At 32.7% G+C, this 19,866-nt stretch overlaps 2 protein-coding genes across 2 annotated transcripts; one reads left to right on the forward strand and one right to left on the reverse strand.

The window, feature by feature from the left end:
- Positions 1–594: 594 nt before the first annotated feature.
- On the reverse strand, positions 595–2,148 carry LOC124535337. Its single transcript, XM_047111527.1, has 2 exons — positions 2,121–2,148; positions 595–2,044 (listed from the first exon to the last, which is right to left on the reverse strand). Exons 1-2 carry the CDS (start codon positions 2,134–2,136, stop codon positions 1,131–1,133), a joined length of 930 nt encoding a protein of 309 aa, XP_046967483.1. The 5' UTR covers positions 2,137–2,148; the 3' UTR covers positions 595–1,130.
- Positions 2,149–15,037: 12,889 nt separating this feature from the next.
- LOC124535464 (IQ and ubiquitin-like domain-containing protein) lies at positions 15,038–18,846 on the forward strand. Its single transcript, XM_047111692.1, has 5 exons — positions 15,038–16,046; positions 16,148–16,260; positions 16,522–16,730; positions 16,816–16,945; positions 17,185–18,846. Exons 1-5 carry the CDS (start codon positions 15,122–15,124, stop codon positions 18,313–18,315), a joined length of 2,508 nt encoding a protein of 835 aa, XP_046967648.1. The 5' UTR covers positions 15,038–15,121; the 3' UTR covers positions 18,316–18,846.
- The last annotated feature ends 1,020 nt before the right edge of the window (positions 18,847–19,866 follow it).

Genomic DNA, 19,866 nt, shown 5'->3' on the forward strand with positions numbered 1-19,866 from the left:
ATTATGAGAAAAGAGTGGTAGGCAATGCCTATCCATAACTCAACACCAACTGGAAAATTATATATCACAACGGATTAAAACAGATTGTCTGAACGCCAAGTCATTTCACGTTATAAGTATATTTCTATCAGACTTAATTTTCAGGTTTGTTAAAAATGTACAATAAGATTTTATGAGAGACGCAATAATATTTTCAACGTTGACTCGGTACGGTTACATACATCGATTTGGATATTTAAATTGCATTCATAATTACATTGTTAAGATATATGACGATGTGCCTCCTACGTTTATAATGAATAAAGTAAAATGTTACGAAATTATTAAGCCGACACATATAGTACAAAATGCATGGGATTTAAGTATAACTTCAGTGTGTTTCTTTATTTTAAAGTCTAGATATCTGAAACTATATTACTAGAAACAACAACATAAACTATTTTTAGCACTATATACTCGTGCGTGTACTGTTTTTTATTTTTAAGTTATTTTAATGATGTTCCAGTAAGTTTATGGATATATGTTAGCCCATTATAATTGACTCAAAACTAGAAATGATTAATTCATTTTCAATTTATTAATTTCAACTTCATGTAGCGATTAAAAAATATATGTTACGTAAATACTAATTATCAATATTATATATAATGTATTAATATGTTGTTAATAGAAAAAAAATAATGCATTAAGAGATTGTTAATATTATGAACACAGCCTATGTTTATACATAAACTCACATTCCATACAAACACTACGCAGAATGCCTCAAGCGATTGATTGACAAGCTGTTTTAACCAACCATAGGGAAATCGCAAACATGTGAATGAAGAGTTGAGTCATCCCAACAGCTAACTAGATCTTTGAGCACAGTTTGGACTTCGGTTTGATCATGTTTGTCAGGTGTTCACTAGTTAGAGTCTGAATTGTGGGTAGCTTCTTTGTGTTTCGGATTCACAACTTGCTAACTAGCTGCCGGTAACTACCACTTAAAAACGTAGCACTAAGGTTCAACTTAATTAATATTAATTTAAAATTATAACCAATAAAATATTAGTTTTTAAATAACAACTAAAACTCTAAATTACACTTCGTGTAAAAACTTCTAGACTATTTTTTTTGTTTCTTCCTTCTTAAGGATATCCGATAACGTGATGAATATGCGATCTCGATCCTTTCTGATAATTTGCTAAAAAGCTTTTCTTTACCAACGCTGGTACATAATTTGCAAACCGTTGTCTATAAATTGGCATTTGAAGTAAAAATTTTTTACTTGACGAAGAACCAACATTTGGTAAAATAGGGTAATTTGTTAATAATGGTTTAGGATAAGCGTAACGTATTGCTGTACCATGTGTCATTAAGGGATAAGATGTACCTATTTTATCTATTAAATTTCCCTTTTGATGTAATATTTTGATTTCTTGTATTTCTTTTAATAAATCTTCATAATTTTTATTAAGATTTATGATGTTTAAAGTATCCATACTATTTTTACTTGAAATAAGTTTGGTTAAGTTGTTGAGAATATTTTCAGAATCTTTAATGTTATTTTGATCTAAAGGTATTTCATCAAAGATCTTTGGATATTTATAGCTTCCGATTTCTTTTTCCGTTGTAACTTCTACATTTGCAGGTGATGAATCTTTAAGCGTTGTATGTTCAGGCATATGTTCTAACATGTATTCAAAAGATGGTATCCTTTTTTTGTCACTGTCTTTAGAATTCATAAAATTACCATAGGCATCATGTTTTATTTTTTTACGTGGAATATTATCTTGAAACTTATGTGTTTTTTTCAATTCATCTTCATTGCGTTTGTCCGTAATATCTTCATATTTAACTTGCCATACGACTTTTGGGTTTGATTTTTCTTTGACATAAATAATTTTCGAAGTATTACCCGGCTCTATTAATTCAAAAGAAGTTTTGTTCTCACTTTTATTTTCAGTCTCTTTTATTAATTTATTTATCAACTGACTTAGATGATTTGGTAGATTTACATCATTTGATGCTATTCTTTGTGTTAAATAAAGAAATATAATACCTGTAATACAATATTAAAGTTAAGTAATAGTAATGCAGTCGAGATAATGTATATATTAGTACGGTAATATTCTTACAAACAACTAAATCCATAATACGGAGTGTTAGCGCCCACTAATAAAATTATACTGAATTTACTTTATTCTTTTTGCCGCTATTACGTTTTATCGATTTTTTTAATTAAGTAATCTTGCATGGCTTCAATAATGCTGTCATCGTAAAGGTGTTATCGTATAGATCGAATCGCATTAATTTTCAATGGGCCATTAAAATAAACCCAGTGAAATCAACAAAATTGAAAAGGTTGTTAATTAGAAACTGACTTATTGTGCCTATAGGAGCACGTTGCCAATGTTAAATAATGATTTTTTTACATATATATGTATATAGGTAACTAATTGCGGACATCCAGTAAGCAATAAAAACTTTTAATTTTCGCATCAACATTTTACAAGTGATTGGAAACTGAAAAAAGCAATCTTGGTTATCGGTGCCTTGGTCGACGATGGCATCGGAGCGGCATCAAGTAAACACCCGCGTTCGTCCTGCATTTCAATCGACGCTATTTGTATTTTATTGGAGACGAGTCGACTCGAGGCCAAGCGCCACGGACCAAAGCTTTATGTTTTATTGAGTTCTTTTTATGAGGCTTACTCAATAATAGCTTGATATTAACTGAAACGGAACTGTTTAATTAGCTCTTTCATCAACTTATGTAGGTCAGTTTTTCTTCCAGGGTATGATATTTTTGTGTGATGCTTATGGACATACGAATAAATAACGGGGTATTGTAAATCATGTAAGGTACACCGCCAAATTGGAGTGCAAAACGTGGTTTGTAAGTAAAATAAACATAAAATCAATAAATTCGCATCCCAAATTTGGTGTGTTAACGCCTCTAACCTGCTCGTTTCTCTGTAATTAAGTAATGCCCTTCCGTGGACAAACATTCAACATAATGCTGATCTACATTACAGTCATCATCATTATCTTGAACAACTTTATATACTTGTGATTGGGGCAGTGTGTTTTATAACATTTCAAGAAAACATATATGATACTATAATGACGTCATCTATCCTTGGGATTTCTATAGCAGTGAGATTGTTTCTTGTTAGCACAGAGATTGTTGATACACTCACTGCACATATTATAGATGTTTACTGATTAGCCAATACAAAAAAAAAATAACAAACAAAAAGCTGACGAAACTCACCGCTCAAAACATATTTGTGGAAAACAAACCATAAATCTACTTTTAAGATGAATAAGATTTTGGTGGCGCTATCAAAAAAAAAAAATTGTAATTAATTATTTGTATTTGCGTAAAGCAAAAAACACGATATAAATAATGATTCGTTTAAGGTTAATAGTTTATCAGTCATTCCGGAGCGCATTAGGACCGGTCTTGTTGACACATGGCCATTTGTCCTCACGCAACTGCTGGAATAATTGAGGTGTACATTTTCACTTTGTTCCGTTTCCATTCGATTAAAATCGTTGTACCTCACCTGTATACAACCTATTCGGCGTTTACTAAACGATTTGAACAGTTCGACGGTTTGCGCATCCGAGCGCGCTTTTTTGCGTTGGCCATTGTGAAATAAATTTCTTCTTCTGAAAAAATATTTTTAAACACGCACCCAATATATAGATGTGATATAAGTACGCTTTTGCATCCGATGCAAAGGTATGCCATTTTATATTTATAATGTATCGTATTATTCATGTATGTTGTAATTGTAGATAGTTTAGTTGGCACTCAAATAGAGTGAATTAGAGAAATAAATTCAAGAGATAACGAGTACAAGTATACTATATCTATATCGACCAACATTATTTCCTACATACTTACAGTAAGTTGAAAAAGAAAGATGTCTTAAAAGTATCGAACAGTACATGAGATAATATATGGCTTATAATAACGTAAACCATTGTTATAGTTGAAATTATTTCAGAAAATAAGTTTATAACGTTTAGTTACAGGCCAGTTTGAATTATATTGGCTACTGGGTCTCGCAAGTCATCGGCGTACACTTTATGGGTATCTAATAAAAATTTTATCGTGTAACAGTAAAGAAGCAATCAGTCTGCTGGATATTGGCCTGCAGGGTCCGTAAACACGTGCATTTTTATGTACATTTGTATTAACCGCTTTTCACATTTGTGAACGGAACTACTTCCCTTGATTACTGATACGCTTGAATAAATTGAAAAATATTTTAAAAAATTAAAAAGAAACTAACAGAATATCAGAATCAATATTACACAGAACATATAAAGAATCGGCGGAGCATTTTTATACATGTACACTTGTATACATTATATTGAAACTTTTAAATTAATTAGTAGATATATAAAAATAATAAGGCAAGTAAACTTCCGAGTTCGAAACGTATATTAGATAATTAAATAAATACATATTTAAATGGCCGTCTATTTCATTCCGAAACAGCTTTGGCAATGTGAGTCCTTGAGAGCTATGAAAACCATGAACGGTTATGCAAGCTGCGTAGATACGAGATCCCGGCAACGGCGAGGCTGTCACGCACGGAGCTCGCTTCGTTTGACAAGGATTTACCAACCTATACTAATATGTTTGTGCGTCTCGTTCACAAATATCAACATTCAATATCAGCCGTCTCGTTGCACTGATACGCATTAAGCATAATAACAAATAAATTTAAATGAATTGCAAAATATATGTATTATTTATTAATCTATAGATATATAACTATAACTTAGTTTTTATGAAAAAATAAATTAAGGTTAAAAAATTAAATGTTACCTTTAAAAAACTAGGCATTTGATGCGATACTGAATTCATAACAGAGCTAATCCAACTTTATACGAGTTCTAAAAACAGTAGGTAAAACAATGTCCCAACTTATAATAGTGTTCGATGCAATTGGCAGCTAATTTGCAGCACAACCAACGTTGCATTGTGACGATTTTTAAGATTTTTTTTGTTAGGAAATTACTTTCATGCGCTGTACGTATGCTTTAATTTAAACAAAGCTGAGAACCTGAATTCAAATTGTATTAGCGGTAGGTAGCGCTTTTATGCATTATAATATTGTTTCTTCAATACCTGTATAAAGAATTGAAAATAAGTTTTATTTCGTTTGAACATAAAACGCATTAATAGCGTAAATTTGAAGAGGCAATAAAGAAAGTATATTAAGAGAACTCGTCGTCGGCAGGGAAGGTGTACGGTTATTATATTATTCTCGTGAATTTTGCCAGCTCCCAATCCTTGGCCACGTCTGTCCGCAACGCAATAAAACCGTCTACTTATGTCATAATATTCATATATGATGAACTCAGGATATGACTACTCTAACTTAGTGAATCACTTCGTCGCTTTAATAAAACTTTATTAAGATCCAAATGAAATGAGTGAATGAAATCTATTTTTTTTAAATACGCTTTTAAGCGTTTTGATTACTGTATGCTCTTGGCGAAATGTCAGACTACCTACTAAAAACCAGTGGTACCATATCCGTCATTATGGAACTTCACTGGCTTTTCAGGGTACTGAAAACGCTGACAGGACTGGCTGGGCGTCTTGTGCGGGGGATTTATTCCAGCACTCGTCTTTGGCTAATCTGGTATATCACCCACAGTACCACATGTCCTTCAACAGTGCAATAACTACCAAACAAGAAATTTACCATAATGGGCAACGAGATGTCTTTCCTTATTGCCTCTAGCAGGGCACGGGGCGGAGTAGACGTACTTTAACTAGTAAGTAGGCAACTCTTCTCACCGAGGTACATTCTTGCAACATAACATAAACATGTTCTAATGCTTATTTTTAATATTAACTTATTTCATATGATGTGGTACCGGTTATGTGATGAAAATAATTAATATTAAATTAATCTACCTGATGATGTGTGGTATGATGATCATTATCACCCATCAACATCGACACAGTAAGAAATTAATATTTCTTGATTCCTTACACCGTTACTGAACCAGCAATGTTGAGAATTTAAGAACTTATGCCCTTTGTGGATGTAGTAACACTAGCTGATTCATCCTTAACCTGGAACAGAATAATACTAACTTGGCGGTAGTATATGCGATATGTGGGTAGTGCCCACCATGGCCGTAGGCAGACGGGGGTTTTGGGGGTTCAAACCCCCGAAATTTTTTCGCTAACCGGTATCGTATTATCAAAAAAATATTTTACGATTAATTAAACATACAAAACGTAAGTATTTATTGATTTCTTCAGAAAATTAAGCCGTTTTGTCTAGATACGACAATAAATCTAAACAAAATGAAACTAGCTTTCCAAACATTCATAAAAAGAAGGAAATTATTTTAAATCAATCGAAATAAAATGATCAGCAATGACGCTGGTGGAAACTCGTAGTCGAACATAAACGAATTCGTACTTTCCTCAAAATTAACTAAAAATAACAACCAATGAAAAAAAATCTTACTTACTTAATACAAATTTAAAATAAAATTTAGGAACAGAAACAGTTCAATAGCTAACTTATAAATAAGACATTTTGTAATATAGCTTAAATAAAGTATTAATAATCGAATCCGAGAAACTCTCTATAAAAGAGCACAGCACACACAGCATGTTCTACAGTGTATAATGCAGAATTCTATCCTTAATATTCTCACGAAGAAGTCCCTGAAAGGAAATTATTTTTTTATAAATTTGAGCTTAACGCGTATTCAGGAGTCGCGTCTTATTTGGAAAATAACTCTGAACCATTAGAAGCTACACTTGATCAAGATGTGATAAAGATTACTAACTATCATAATGACATGTTCACTGGAGTGAAAAAGTGGCAAATATATCCTCATGTGAAATCCTCCTCCACTATCACCACCACATCACACCTATCACCTTCTAACGGATATAGGTACGTCAAATTACCAAAAACCATATATATTTTATTGAGAATATTCATACTATATTATTAAAAAACAGATAGTCGGCGCTCTTTACCGAATAGTCGCCGACTACGAAAGCAGCCGAACTCCTGGAAGACTACTTTGGTGATACCTATCCCTAAAAAGAGCAACCGCCCAGACCCGTCCAATTATAGGCCAATAGCCTATCACCTCCTTGTTTCGTTTCCGTCAGGGTCGTTCAGCCAGTGATCTTCTAGATTACCTTAGTCATAGATGGGCGGAAGCAGTTGAGAGCAAGTGGGAGGCATTGGCGGCCAGTCTGGACATAGCGAAGGCCTTCGATAGCGTATGGCACAAAGCGCTTCTTTCGAAACTCCCTTCCTTACTGGGGAATTATGCAATTGGATGACCAGCTTTTTGGCAGATCGGATCATTAAAGTCTTTATATGGTGCATTCTCTGATTTAAAAATCGTCAATGCTGGTGTTCCACAAGGCTGCGTTCTATCACCCATTTTGTTCCTTCTGCATATCAGTGACTTGTTGCAAATCTGTAATATTCACTGCTATGCAGATGACGGTACTGTAGACACCTCATACACCAGCCGGGCTAATATTTCTCGGGAAAACGTCTGAAATGTCTGCCGAGTCTTCATTAAACAAAGTCTCTAACTGGGGCCGGCTAAACTTAGGCCATATATGATTGCTATTTTGCTATTAAAATATCTGATGACGGGGAAGTACTTTCCCTTAGTAGTACCTTAGGCTCACTTAGTAGTTTTGGACCCCCTGGATAAAATTAGTCCACTTCAACCCCAAAAAGAAGCAAGTTTGCGCGTTAGCTGCTAAAAAATTACCATTTCTCGTATCTCTACGATTTCAGAACATTTCAGTAGCCGCCACAGCTAGTATTGGAATACTTGACGTGGATATTTTGAGCCTCGTTCAGTACCGCGGTCAATTGGAACGCAAAGACAAATTGGCAGCAAAAAAGCTCGGTGTGCTCAGCAAGCCATGACAGTATTTTAACGCCAGCCCATCACCTAAAACTATACAAGGCTCAAATTGAACCCCACATGGAATATTGCTCACAACTCTGGGCGGTGCTCCCCAATACCAGCTTCTTCCATTTGTCCGTAACGCAGAGCGGCTCGAATTATCAACGATCAAGCCCTTTTCGCAGTGGACGTCTCACAGCTGAAATGATGATGATGAAGCCCTTTTCGACCTGCTTGATCCTTTAGCTTTGTATAGAGATGTTAGATCACTCTGCATCTTCTACTTTTGAATATTTCACGGAAAATATTCGGACGCATTGTTTGGATTAATCCCGGCTGCGGAATTTTACCTTCGGACAACTCGTCAAAATTCTAAGTTTCACCCGCACCACCTTAATGTTCAAAAAACCACAACATCACAATTTTTAAGACATTTTCTACGTTGCACAACCACTCTGTTGCACCAGCATTCGCCGACGTTTTTTCCGAACCGATACGACTTCGGAACCATAAAAAAAAGAGTGTATTCCTCCCTTAAAGGCCGGTAACGCACCTGCAAGCCCCACAGATGTCCATGGGCGGTGGTAATCACTTTCCATCAGATGAGCCTCATGCTCGTTTGTCCCCTATAACATAAAATACAACCGATGGCTTATCGGTTGTCTTTTAAATAAATATGTATAAATTATGTCTAATTTTAATATACCTACTTAAGCTTATTTAAAAAAAAAAAAACCCTTTTGCTTTTTTTCCTGGAACACGAACCCCCCCCGAAATGAAATCCTGGCTACGGCCCTGGTGCCCACTACTACACCAAGTAAAATCTATATTTCTATCTTTTATTACCTAGATAAATAAATAAAATGCTGAGTCCGTACTGGTTTATTGTATCTAAATGAAGAGAGAGACTCTATTGCACCACTGTTCTGTCAGACAAAATGGTTATTTAAAAAGTATAAATTTTCGTTTTTTAAATTATCCATAAAAATATAATATATACTGTAAATATAAATTTTTACTCTATATACTCGTGTACAAAGAAATCTACATTTGTCTTATAAGACTACGTCCTACCTTTTCCTTTTTATCTGGCTACATTGCTCTTTTCCTAGTGTACTAATTTAGAGTATTATACCTATGAGTTAATACTGTTTTAAAAAAAATATTTTTATAATAGTATTTAATATGTAGGTATTAAATTATGATTTTTAATTTTACTGCTTCACTTAATAAGTATTTCTTTAATATTTCCCTAATTAAGTATTAAGTAATAAAATAAAATTTGAACGACTAAATATCTAGAACTATAATTAATGTTATAAGAGCGTGTTTCGGAGTTCCAACAGAAGGAACGATTTAAATTGTTGCGCCTTCACTACTATTCTGACTTAACTACTTTCCTGAAACAGAATATGAAAAAAATACTCATGGATACAAAAAAAAACGGCAACAGGCGTTCATAAGTGGACATTTAAAGGAGATAAAATATTCACGTAAAAACCAGATTGTTAAAACTAACAAATTCAAAAGGGTACGGGGCGGCCGTTTTTGATGTTGAAATAGAATAAATTATAGACTATCTGATCCGCTAATTCAATAAAGATCGCGAGTACACACTACTCCGATACATCGGTCGTGTTGTTTTTGCGATTGGAATTAATTTCATAAATAATTAATAAAGCACATTTGGATCGGTTGAGTGCTGGGCGCAGATGGAAATGCACTCGGCAAATTGACTGAAAACCGCAATCGGAAAAAGGCTAAATACCTGCTAATGATGGTTCGATTGAAGCTTTTAACTTTATTGAAATTAATAGAAAGAGCGCGACAACAGCGAAATAAATTGGCCCTATTATATTATAATATAAGTACCGATAAGTAAAAAAAGTGTAAGTAATTTTACTTTTCTATCTGGCAACATTGCTCTTTTCCTAGTGTACTAATAAGTCTTGTTACATAGTACTTAACACATAGGTATAATAAATGTTTTTATAATGTAAATATTTATTTCGTGACTTATAGTTATTAAAAAAAAACGTAATTAATAGCTGTAAAACAACATTAATTATCAACTCATCAAACAACTAATAGGTTTCGTTCGTTGACCAACTAATTTGAACTGTGACGAGACTAATCAACCTTCATTACGGCGATTGACGCTTCAGTTTCGCATTACGATTATACATATTTATCTAACTATATGAGAAAGTGAACACACCTTATGCTGAAAATGCTTCTACTGAATTATAATAAAGTTAATAATTTTCAGTATTTCTTCATATTTTTTATGGCAATCAGATACAGCTTTAAAATACTCTTTTTATCTTTTTAAGTCCCTTACTAACTAGATTTTCTATTCCTGACCAATATTTTATAGCAAAAAAATAATAATAGAAAAACAATCATTACTACTTATTTACACAGAGCGACTATTATCTAATACTTATCACGTATACACGAACGCAGATCATATTCGTATACATCTCTACATAATCATAATAACCACTTGTCAACGAAATGACAAATGAAATAGCAAAATATTTAATTGAATAGTTAGTGGCGACCGTAAAATTTGTACAAATATACTAATTTAATAATAGCGAGAAGTACAATGGGAAAATCTGTACAGATATTGAAACAAACTGTGCCAATTTGATTGTCAAAAATTGCTGATATTATTCTGTGAAATATTCTTTGGTCGTTCAAATACTGTTAATTACAGCATAAATTATTATACGTATGATTAATTACGATTCTAATTACGAAGGAAGTTTGTAAGTGAAATTTATGATATTATAAATGATAGATCGTCAATCTTTCCCGGTGAATAGAAATAGATTTGAACTACTATTAGCGATTCCAAATGAAAACAGATATTCGTTTTGTTTGCTGTAAAATGAAATAAGACTTATCTTCGCGTCTTATTGCTTTACACTATATACGTTTAGATTTTTTTTATTTATTTCACATATTTAATTAACATTATCATTTAAAGTTTCTTGACTCATAGCATTATTTTTCCTTTTACAGAAATAATATTTATAACACGTATTTGTTATCTTTTTTAAAAATACAACATTAAGTTTCTCAAAGCAGCAAAAAAAATAGTTAAATACTTCTAAACACACAATTTCAGATAGTTCCTGAAGTAGATGCTTCAAAACTACCGTGTGATGAAAATGCTTTATTCGCTTATACAAAGAAAAACTCCGAACGAAAGTTCGGTTCATCTTTCTATGACGAAACAAGCGAGTTGGGAAACAAAAACTATTAATGTAGAGCCTCTCACGGTCGGCTGAACTGCCGGTGTGTTTCGTTTGATAATTTCCGTATACAGGGGTTTTAATCGAATAAATCCGCGCCCCTCACACGCTTTCCCGCCCCAGGCATTGTCTGTCACGCGTAAAAATGTATACTACTCACTCACCTACAATTAAAAGAATACCGCCATAAAGCAATATGGCAAGATATTCTACAAGGCGAACGCCAAATCAAATAATATATCTAAGTTTTTTTAACAGTGGCCAACAGGAGACAAAACAATCAGAACGAGCTATGTCGGCTTCAAAATTAAGCCTTGCGGCAAATCCGTATCCGTCGTAATAAAACACATGCAAAGTTTTTCTTTGCTAAGCGAGCAGTGGCCGCAGCAAACGGAAGTGAAGCAACAGGCTTGATTAAAACACGTGTTTACAGAACGCACGTCCTCTACGTTTAAATGCAATAATATGAACGGCTCGGCTTGAACATCGCTATCATTACCCCACTTGGGGGCTATTTTAGATATAAAATTAAAATTCTCATACAAAGTGAATCCCATAACTAGCGGACTCTTTCTTTTTAATAAGCTTTACTTTCTTTTTGTCATGACATGTGTTATTATTTTAATTTTACTCATATACTATTTCATATTTTTTAAGATCTAGGAAAAATTTAGATTTTATTGTAATTCGTAATAAATTTCATTATTATAAATTACCTGTTAACATTAAGTACTGAGTTGGTAAACATAAGTAGACTGAGCTACCTACCTACCGCTCGAGGCAGGTAAATCAATTAGTAAGGTGTAGATCTCGCTGTTCTCATGTACTAGCTCTTGTGATAGTGTGAGTATGCTACATTGAACTATTTCCACCGATTAACTGTCTACATTCGCAATCAAGCAAATTTTAGTAGACTTTACCATAAGGAAATCCTACGTAGAAATTGATTAGCAGTTTCTCACTGCGCGTAAAATATATGTCAGCACATTTTACGTCTGTAAATTATAGTTTTACGGTCGAAAATCATTTTTATGTTTTCGGAGGAATTTAATATGACGCCAGCTATGCTCCGCACATTCGCTCTTTTATTGCGCTGTAATTTTATTGTTTTCTCAATTTTTATTAACTATCAACTACTACCTACTTAGATTCCTACTTTATGAATCAATAAGATCGTTCGAAACGACGATATAAGGCTAAAACTTTTTAAAGGTTACTTATTACCTTTAAAAACATATTATATGTCAGACTCATAAGTAAAACTAATTACTAAGCCAGTCTTACAATGCAAATATGGCGTATAAAATTAAATGAAATTAGAATAAAGTATCTACAGATTGCTTTAAGAGTTTATTCTTAGAATTACTAGATCCTTTTTAAAATATTCAAAGGAGTTTACAGTTTTTTTAAAGCTAAGCGGTTAATTCTTTCTTTATAGTGTATTCTGCTTCTTCACTGTCTATTATAATTTTATAGTGAGCCCCGAAGCGTTCCGTGTGCTTTTCCTTTATGATCAAGAACCAGATAATTACGTACGAGTAGCAATCCTTAAAGTAATTTGTGGCAAATCGGCGTATAATTTCGTTAATATCTCTTATATTTCTTTGAATCTTTTGTAACGTTTTCTTTGTAACTGGTTTTTTAAAGATGGCTTTTATTTTTGCTACAAAGAAAATTAAGTTTTATATACATATTCTTGATTTTTGCAAATTATACTCTAGAGATACTTTGTTCTTCTGGATTATATTAAGGTATATTTAATACGATTTCAATAAATAAATTATATTTTTAGTTCGTTTTAAGTATTTAACATATTATTGAAAATGAAAAATTTTATCTACTTAAACTTAAATATGATACAGAATAAATAACAATAACTCTTTTTTTACATAAAGAAAATAACCTTATGTCTGACCTAATATGTTGTTACAAATACATTTGTTAGTGAATTTGTCAATGTCTTCATTCCCTTAATCTTAACTGTGCAATGGGACGACGTATTGATATGACTGTAAAAGATATTAGGCACACAGGACCAATGGCTCCTGTACTTTCCAAGGCACGGAAGGCACGCTGCCAACTTATTAACACTAGGTCGCTAGCGCTACAGAGAATTTATTGAAATATCCGCCCCTGTATTGGGCCGACCGAAATAGGAATCCTGCGTTCCTTAACCGAACAGATTAAGAACACAATTCGTAAACGTTGCAGCTATTAACTACATACGTGGTACCTGTAAGTAATAAACATTCCAAACCAATCAAAAATTAGCCCATTTTAATAGTCGTATTTTTTAATACCAATCTTTATGCTATATTGTCATAAAATTACTTTTCCATTATTTACTGGAGGCGTTACAAGGGGCATTATGGGGCTTATGAATGAAAATATTTAATTCTAAATTGCTCATTTTATTAACCATGTACCCATATAGAATTTACACCTTTTGAAATAGTCGCAATATTTTTAGACATAACACTTTGATTAATATCTAAAAATTTGCAACAACGTATTGTGATTAAAATCATTTCCAAGCATTCTTATTCGGATTTATAAAATATTGGCTTAGTTTTTATTTTTGTTGATAATTCCTACCAGAATGTAATGTGAATGTTCCATTCTAAATCAATTTAGCTGTTTTAAGATTTCAAAACAAATTTACAAATAAAGTAAAGTAAAGTAACAGCCTGTACATTTACCACTGCTGAGATAAGGCCTCCTCTTCCATTAAGGAGAGGGTTTGGAACATATTCCACCACGCTGTTCAATGCGGGTTGGTTGAATGCACATGTGGCAGAATTTCGATGAAATTAGACACATGCAGGTTTCCTCACGATGTTTTCCTTCCTTGAATTATAAACATAAATTAAGCACATATATATAGCGGTGCTTGCCTGGATTTGAACCCGCAATCATCGTTTAAGATGCACGCGTTCTAACCACTGGCCTATCTCAGCTCGGTCATCTCAATTTACAAATAAATACAAGTAATTACAAATTTACAATAAAATTTCCAATTTTAATTTTTTTAATAAGACCATTTATGTAGTCCTATCAGCTTTATTTAAGAATACTCGTTTAAAAAACTATTTATCACCAAGCATTTGCTGTACCTACTGTACCTGTACATGTGTACATGGTGTACACTTGTACAGCCATGTATATATATGATGGACGTATATATATAAGGTGGAGACTGCTGGAATGGAGGTGGCTTTTATGGAAGAATTATATATTGGTGTTAATGCGTTCGGTGTTTACCTATTTTATAGTTGAATAAGTGTATATTTAGAAAAAAATTTAACCTATGTAAGTTCATGGAAGGTAACTTTCAATGATGGTTCGTCAAATAAAATATTTTTAGGAAAGTAAATAACTTGTTTTTTTTTTGTTATTGTTATAATATTATTAGAGACCACAAATCGACAAACACATTACCTTCAGGTGGACTGATGAGCTGCAGGAGGTGACGGGACTCGACAGGATTTTGAGGGTAGTCTGGGGCTTTCGCGCACTTAAGGAAAAGCATATGTCCTATAGTGAATTGCGACTAGCTGGTACTGCTGACGATTATGATAATAAATATGTTGCATAAAATTTATAATTATTGCAAATTATGCATGCCAATTTCTTTAATCTGAACTTTATAAAATCCGGAATTATAAAATGCGATATATTTAAAGATTATGTATTCAATATCCAATTAATTTCTTGACTATATATTTTGAAATGCTCATTTCTTTATGGTAATTGTATTACTTATATAAATGCTTATATTGTCACTGCCATAATGTCTTATCTCCTAGCAACAGTATCGTAGCAAAAATAATATTATAATAGTTGTGATTTTCTTGAAGTTTTTAGAGTTTTCATAAACCATTGTTTATTTTCTTTTTCATAATACTGTGTTTATTTATTTACAATATTAGATCATAATGGATCCTCAAAGGACAATAGGTATCGCTCCAAATCCAGAATGTGTGACTGGCGCTGTTGCTTGCCAATGTGAACTCGGTCGAGAAAAATTACTTACAGCTCCACCCTATAAATCTACCTCTCGTCCCGTAGAAGATGAGGCGCAATCTCGTTTACAAACAGCGCCCTGTGCTCGGGAACTCGAACAATATAAATGCCCAGTTAGTCATATTCTTATTAATTTCAAATCGCCTCTTCATCCCAACGAAGTGTTCAACAAAGTCTTCCCATCGAATACCCCAATCAAATTAGTTAAAAGAAAATTAGCAAAATTACTATCTGTATCGAATAGCAATCTTCTATTGACGAAAAATCGGAACGTACTAAAAGAAACGTGTCTTATTTCTGAACTGAAGACCAATGCTCTAGGAAATCTTATGATAGACGTGTTTACGAAGGATTCTGAAGAGTTTTCGCTATCATCGATTCCGAAAGAATCGTATGTTCATGAACTGATACAAACAATGATGCCAAAAAAGAAGACTATGCCATTTATTGCTATTAAATTCAAAATAAGAAATCAAAATGGTATATTCACTCGTTCCTACCATTCAATTATGAAAGTACACGAGGTGAAGAAGAATTTAGCAGGTGTCTTTCAAGTCGATCCAGACAACTTAGTATTACTGCGGGAAGAACGCCCATTGAAGGATCGAATGGCGCTACTAGACCTAGACTACGATAAATATGGAATAGTAGAAGTGGAACTTCTAGCTAAAGATAATGAGAAACTAGATATAGAGAAGTTGTATAAGGAAATGCCCATAAATGACGTATTAACAGTTATGGTGCCATTCGGTAGTACACTAAAACATATCAACGTTGAAATATTTTCGGAGTTAATTAGGAAGCCTTTCCTTGGTGGCTACAGAAACGTTCATACAGGTTAATTTAATTTATCTCTATACATAACTTACTATTAATAAAATTGCATTCAAAATGTTTGAATATGTTATAAAATATCTTTATTCAATGTATAATTTTAGGTGCGGTTTTTCATCACGCATATACACAAACGCCACAGAAGCCTGAAAAGTTACCTCCAGAAAATAAAAATTGTAGAGATACTCAAACAGCGGAAATGCGAGAAAAAATATACGTAAGCATTTGATTAAGCTTAATAACTTATATAATGTACTAATCAATTCCAAATCAAGTAAGAGAACATACTCTTAATTATCATAATATGAAATAATAGTGCGTTAATGTAGGAAATAGGGTTTAAATCATTAGTTAAAACTTTCATCTTAATATTTTTGTAATATAAATAACTAATTTGGGGGAATTAAGTTGTTTTCTAGGTACTTTAATTGTTTATTAGTATTGATAAATGATAACCTTAATTTGTATAATTTTTCAGGACACAAATTACAGTCGTGCGACGCAAATGAACAGCGTACATGCTTACATACCAAGTGTTGCTGACCGAATTATTGTGCCGAAACCTTATGAGACTTACGATGCTATGATTGCTAGATTGAACCATAATCACTATGCTTCTATAATACAAAGAGCTTTTCGGCACCACCAGTTCAGACAAAAAGTGAAAAATTGGCTGATGATATGCATGTAAGCTTTTTTTATCTTTATAAAGATGAAATAACTCTAAATAAAAACAGAATTGTTAACAGAAACTTAATATGACTGTCTACAGGGAGAGAATTGCGAGAATGGAAGAAGAGAAGAGATTAGAACGTGAAGCCATGGAAAGAAGATTGAAAAAAGATCTGGTTACTAAAACATTTCCACGGACACGTGAAGATTTTGATCAACTTTACGCTATGGTAAATCAAGTTATAATTAAAAATAAAATACAAATAATTATATTACTATAGATAATGGTCACCACTGTTGGTAAGTAATCAAAATATAGAAAACGACTAATATCTAGTCGTTTTCTATATTTTCTATTAGCTTATTCAAGCTTCGTGATACTACCATTCTACTATCTTCTCTTCAATACTACCATTTATAAAAATATGTATTTTTTATCACTTAACATTGATTTTATTTTTATTATAAGGTCGATCGCTGGAAACATGCTGAAATAGCAAGAATATCTCGACTTCACTCTAAAGGGCCTAAAATAGCTGAATTTACGCTTTTATTAGATAAAGAAGTTGAACTTTTGCGATGCATTGAAGGTTACCGGGTTAAAGTAAAGGAGGATAGCAAAAAAATTAAGGAGAAACAGTTTTTGGAAGAAATCTCTAAACCCGTCGCTTGGTATGGACGAGACGGAAAATTAATTACAATGGAAACTATTGAAATTCAAAAAGCGAGGAAACTCAAAGAGCTTTACAACTCTTTTGTAAAACAAGATTTGGAAGGCAAAGAACGTATCGAATTACTCGTCGATATGAAATTTGCTCTACAAGATTTCCGTCATCCGCTAGCTGAAGAAATTATAACACTTTTGGACAGGGAGTGCGATCTACTCGTCCGAAGATGTAATGATCATCAACTTGAATTTTTAAGACGACGAGTAGCCGCTTGCGTATTTCAGTTGATTAAAACCTCTGAACTTAATTCGGAAGTAACAAAATGTAAAGATATAAGAGACTACAAGAAAATGGAGAATGAGAGATTACACTTTTGTGAGATGTGTCACCAAGTTAAATTGAATACGGCTTTTCCCTTAAATGCAAAAATGAGCGGCTTTTTGGTCTGCACGTCTTGTTCGTGGAAAGATGTTTCGGAACGTTATTGGATAGATATGACTCCGTATAAATTTATCTTGCGAACTGTGCAACGTGACGAAAGACGAAGAAAATGTTGGGGATCTTTGGCATTTGTTCTACAAGAGAAAGATATATTTTTCATTGTTGAGAAATTATGGCATTCTCATTCCGCAATCAGCGAGTGTAGGGACATGCCGGAGCTCAGACTGTGTCGATGGCATGTCAACGAGGATTGGTCACCGTGGAACTGTTTCCTAATCACAGTCCAAGAAATGAAAGCACATTTGAAACTAGAGCACCCCGAAATGGTTTACGATGATGAGCTCGTCCAAAAAGTGAAGAACAAACACAAGCTGGCCAAAGCGAACTTTGAACAACTGGTGACGGTAAACAAACGACTCACGGAGAGTGGCGACTGGGCGGATGTCCGAGCTCCTGCCGTTGCTCGAATAGACGCCGTCGAAAAAATTTAGCAATATCTATTTTGTATTGAAATCATGACAACTGTATTTACTCTTTTAGCTTTTTTACATCATTTTGTTTACTTTTAGGCGCTTGACTTAAAGCATTTGATGTAGAATGTGGCAATGTTCAATGTATTTCTAGATCTAGCTTGTATATCAACTGTACTAGTCATGAAAAAAGCATCTAATAATATAATTAATTCACAAAATGAACTGTAGTGAAAAAAACAATAGTTAAGCTTACGCCTTTGAAATATTTATTGAATTGATTGTCTAGAGCGTGGTGTGAAAGATACATAGTTATTGCCACAGTAATATAGTATGTAATATTTTCACAAAATATAAATATTATTATAGATAAAATATTTTTATTATTAATCAGTCACGGGGTAAAGGACAGTTAAGAGATACAATATTTAAATTGTCCTTCTTTTAATATAATTACATGTAATATTTAATAACATAATTATTACATTACATTTACAATAATAATTTCTCAAGATATCAAACTCTCCCGATTATCTAAAATAACATATAATAAAAGTATTAAAACACAAGTGTGATAAAAGTGAAAATTGATAACGAAATGCATGGAGCTAAGCTTAGTTCGTACACCTACAAGTCAATAAATTACGTAAATATAATTTAGGCAATAAGAATCATTATAACTGTACAACAAACACAAAAACGCAGTCTCTAAAATCCTAAGTGTTAAACTAAAATAATCCAAAATAAGTTGGTTTTAGATTCCCTCTATGATAAAACTACAAGATACCGCTAAATAAATTCTTAAAAATTAAGTAAAGCTGTCACAAAAATGTCGTTTGATTTGCTGAAGTGAAATATTTATGCTAAAACCGATTGTTGCGATTTCATAATACCTGTATAATATTTAATCGAATCTTACCACTGTGACTCAAATCAAATTTAAAGTTACCGTGCAATAAAGTGTATATTTCAAAATTAAATTGTTTAAATTTAAATTATTAAAATATAAGATATATAAGTGAGGCACTGTTCATTCTTCTATATTCGACTGAAATAGTTGTCAATTTCTGTGTTTGCAGTTCTTCAGAAACCAACCAATAATATAATTGATTTTGTTGCCAAATTGCATTAAACAACATTTGCAAATTTTATGAAAATTTTATGTTGAATTTGAATGCTACAAAGCGTCGAATACACGTTATAAAACTAAGTGCCTCATTTAATATACTTGACTTTTGACAATAGCAAATTAAAGTTTATTGTATCATGTATCATAACTTGTATCATGTATTTAATTAAAAATAAGCTAGTATCTTTGTCATCGCGTAAAAGTGGTATAATCTGCTATTAAATAGTCCCCTTTTATTATTTATGTTCTTTAAGATTCTCAGTATTCACTAATAAGTCAACAGATTTAATCATTTTTTTTCTTAACGTCATTTAAAAGATAGATAACACCATTCGTGCATAGATAAAACGTTTTAGAAAACCAACACATTAAGTAGAATGCCTTAATACATATTTCTGTACTTTATAGCTAAAAAGCTGTCATTAACAATTAATAAACATACA

Source organism: Vanessa cardui, chromosome 14 (genome assembly GCF_905220365.1).
Source record: "Vanessa cardui chromosome 14, ilVanCard2.1, whole genome shotgun sequence".
Taxonomy (NCBI): Eukaryota; Metazoa; Arthropoda; class Insecta; order Lepidoptera; family Nymphalidae; genus Vanessa; species Vanessa cardui.

Bases quoted from the DNA above. Each gene is read 5' to 3' on its own strand.
- LOC124535464 (XM_047111692.1), top strand. From the start codon at position 15,122: ATGGATCCTCAAAGGACAATAGGTATCGCTCCAAATCCAGAATGTGTG. The intron at 16,047-16,147 runs GTTAATTTAATT...GTATAATTTTAG, and splicing joins CTACAGAAACGTTCATACAG to GTGCGGTTTTTCATCACGCA. The intron at 16,731-16,815 runs GTAAGCTTTTTT...GACTGTCTACAG, and splicing joins AATTGGCTGATGATATGCAT to GGAGAGAATTGCGAGAATGG.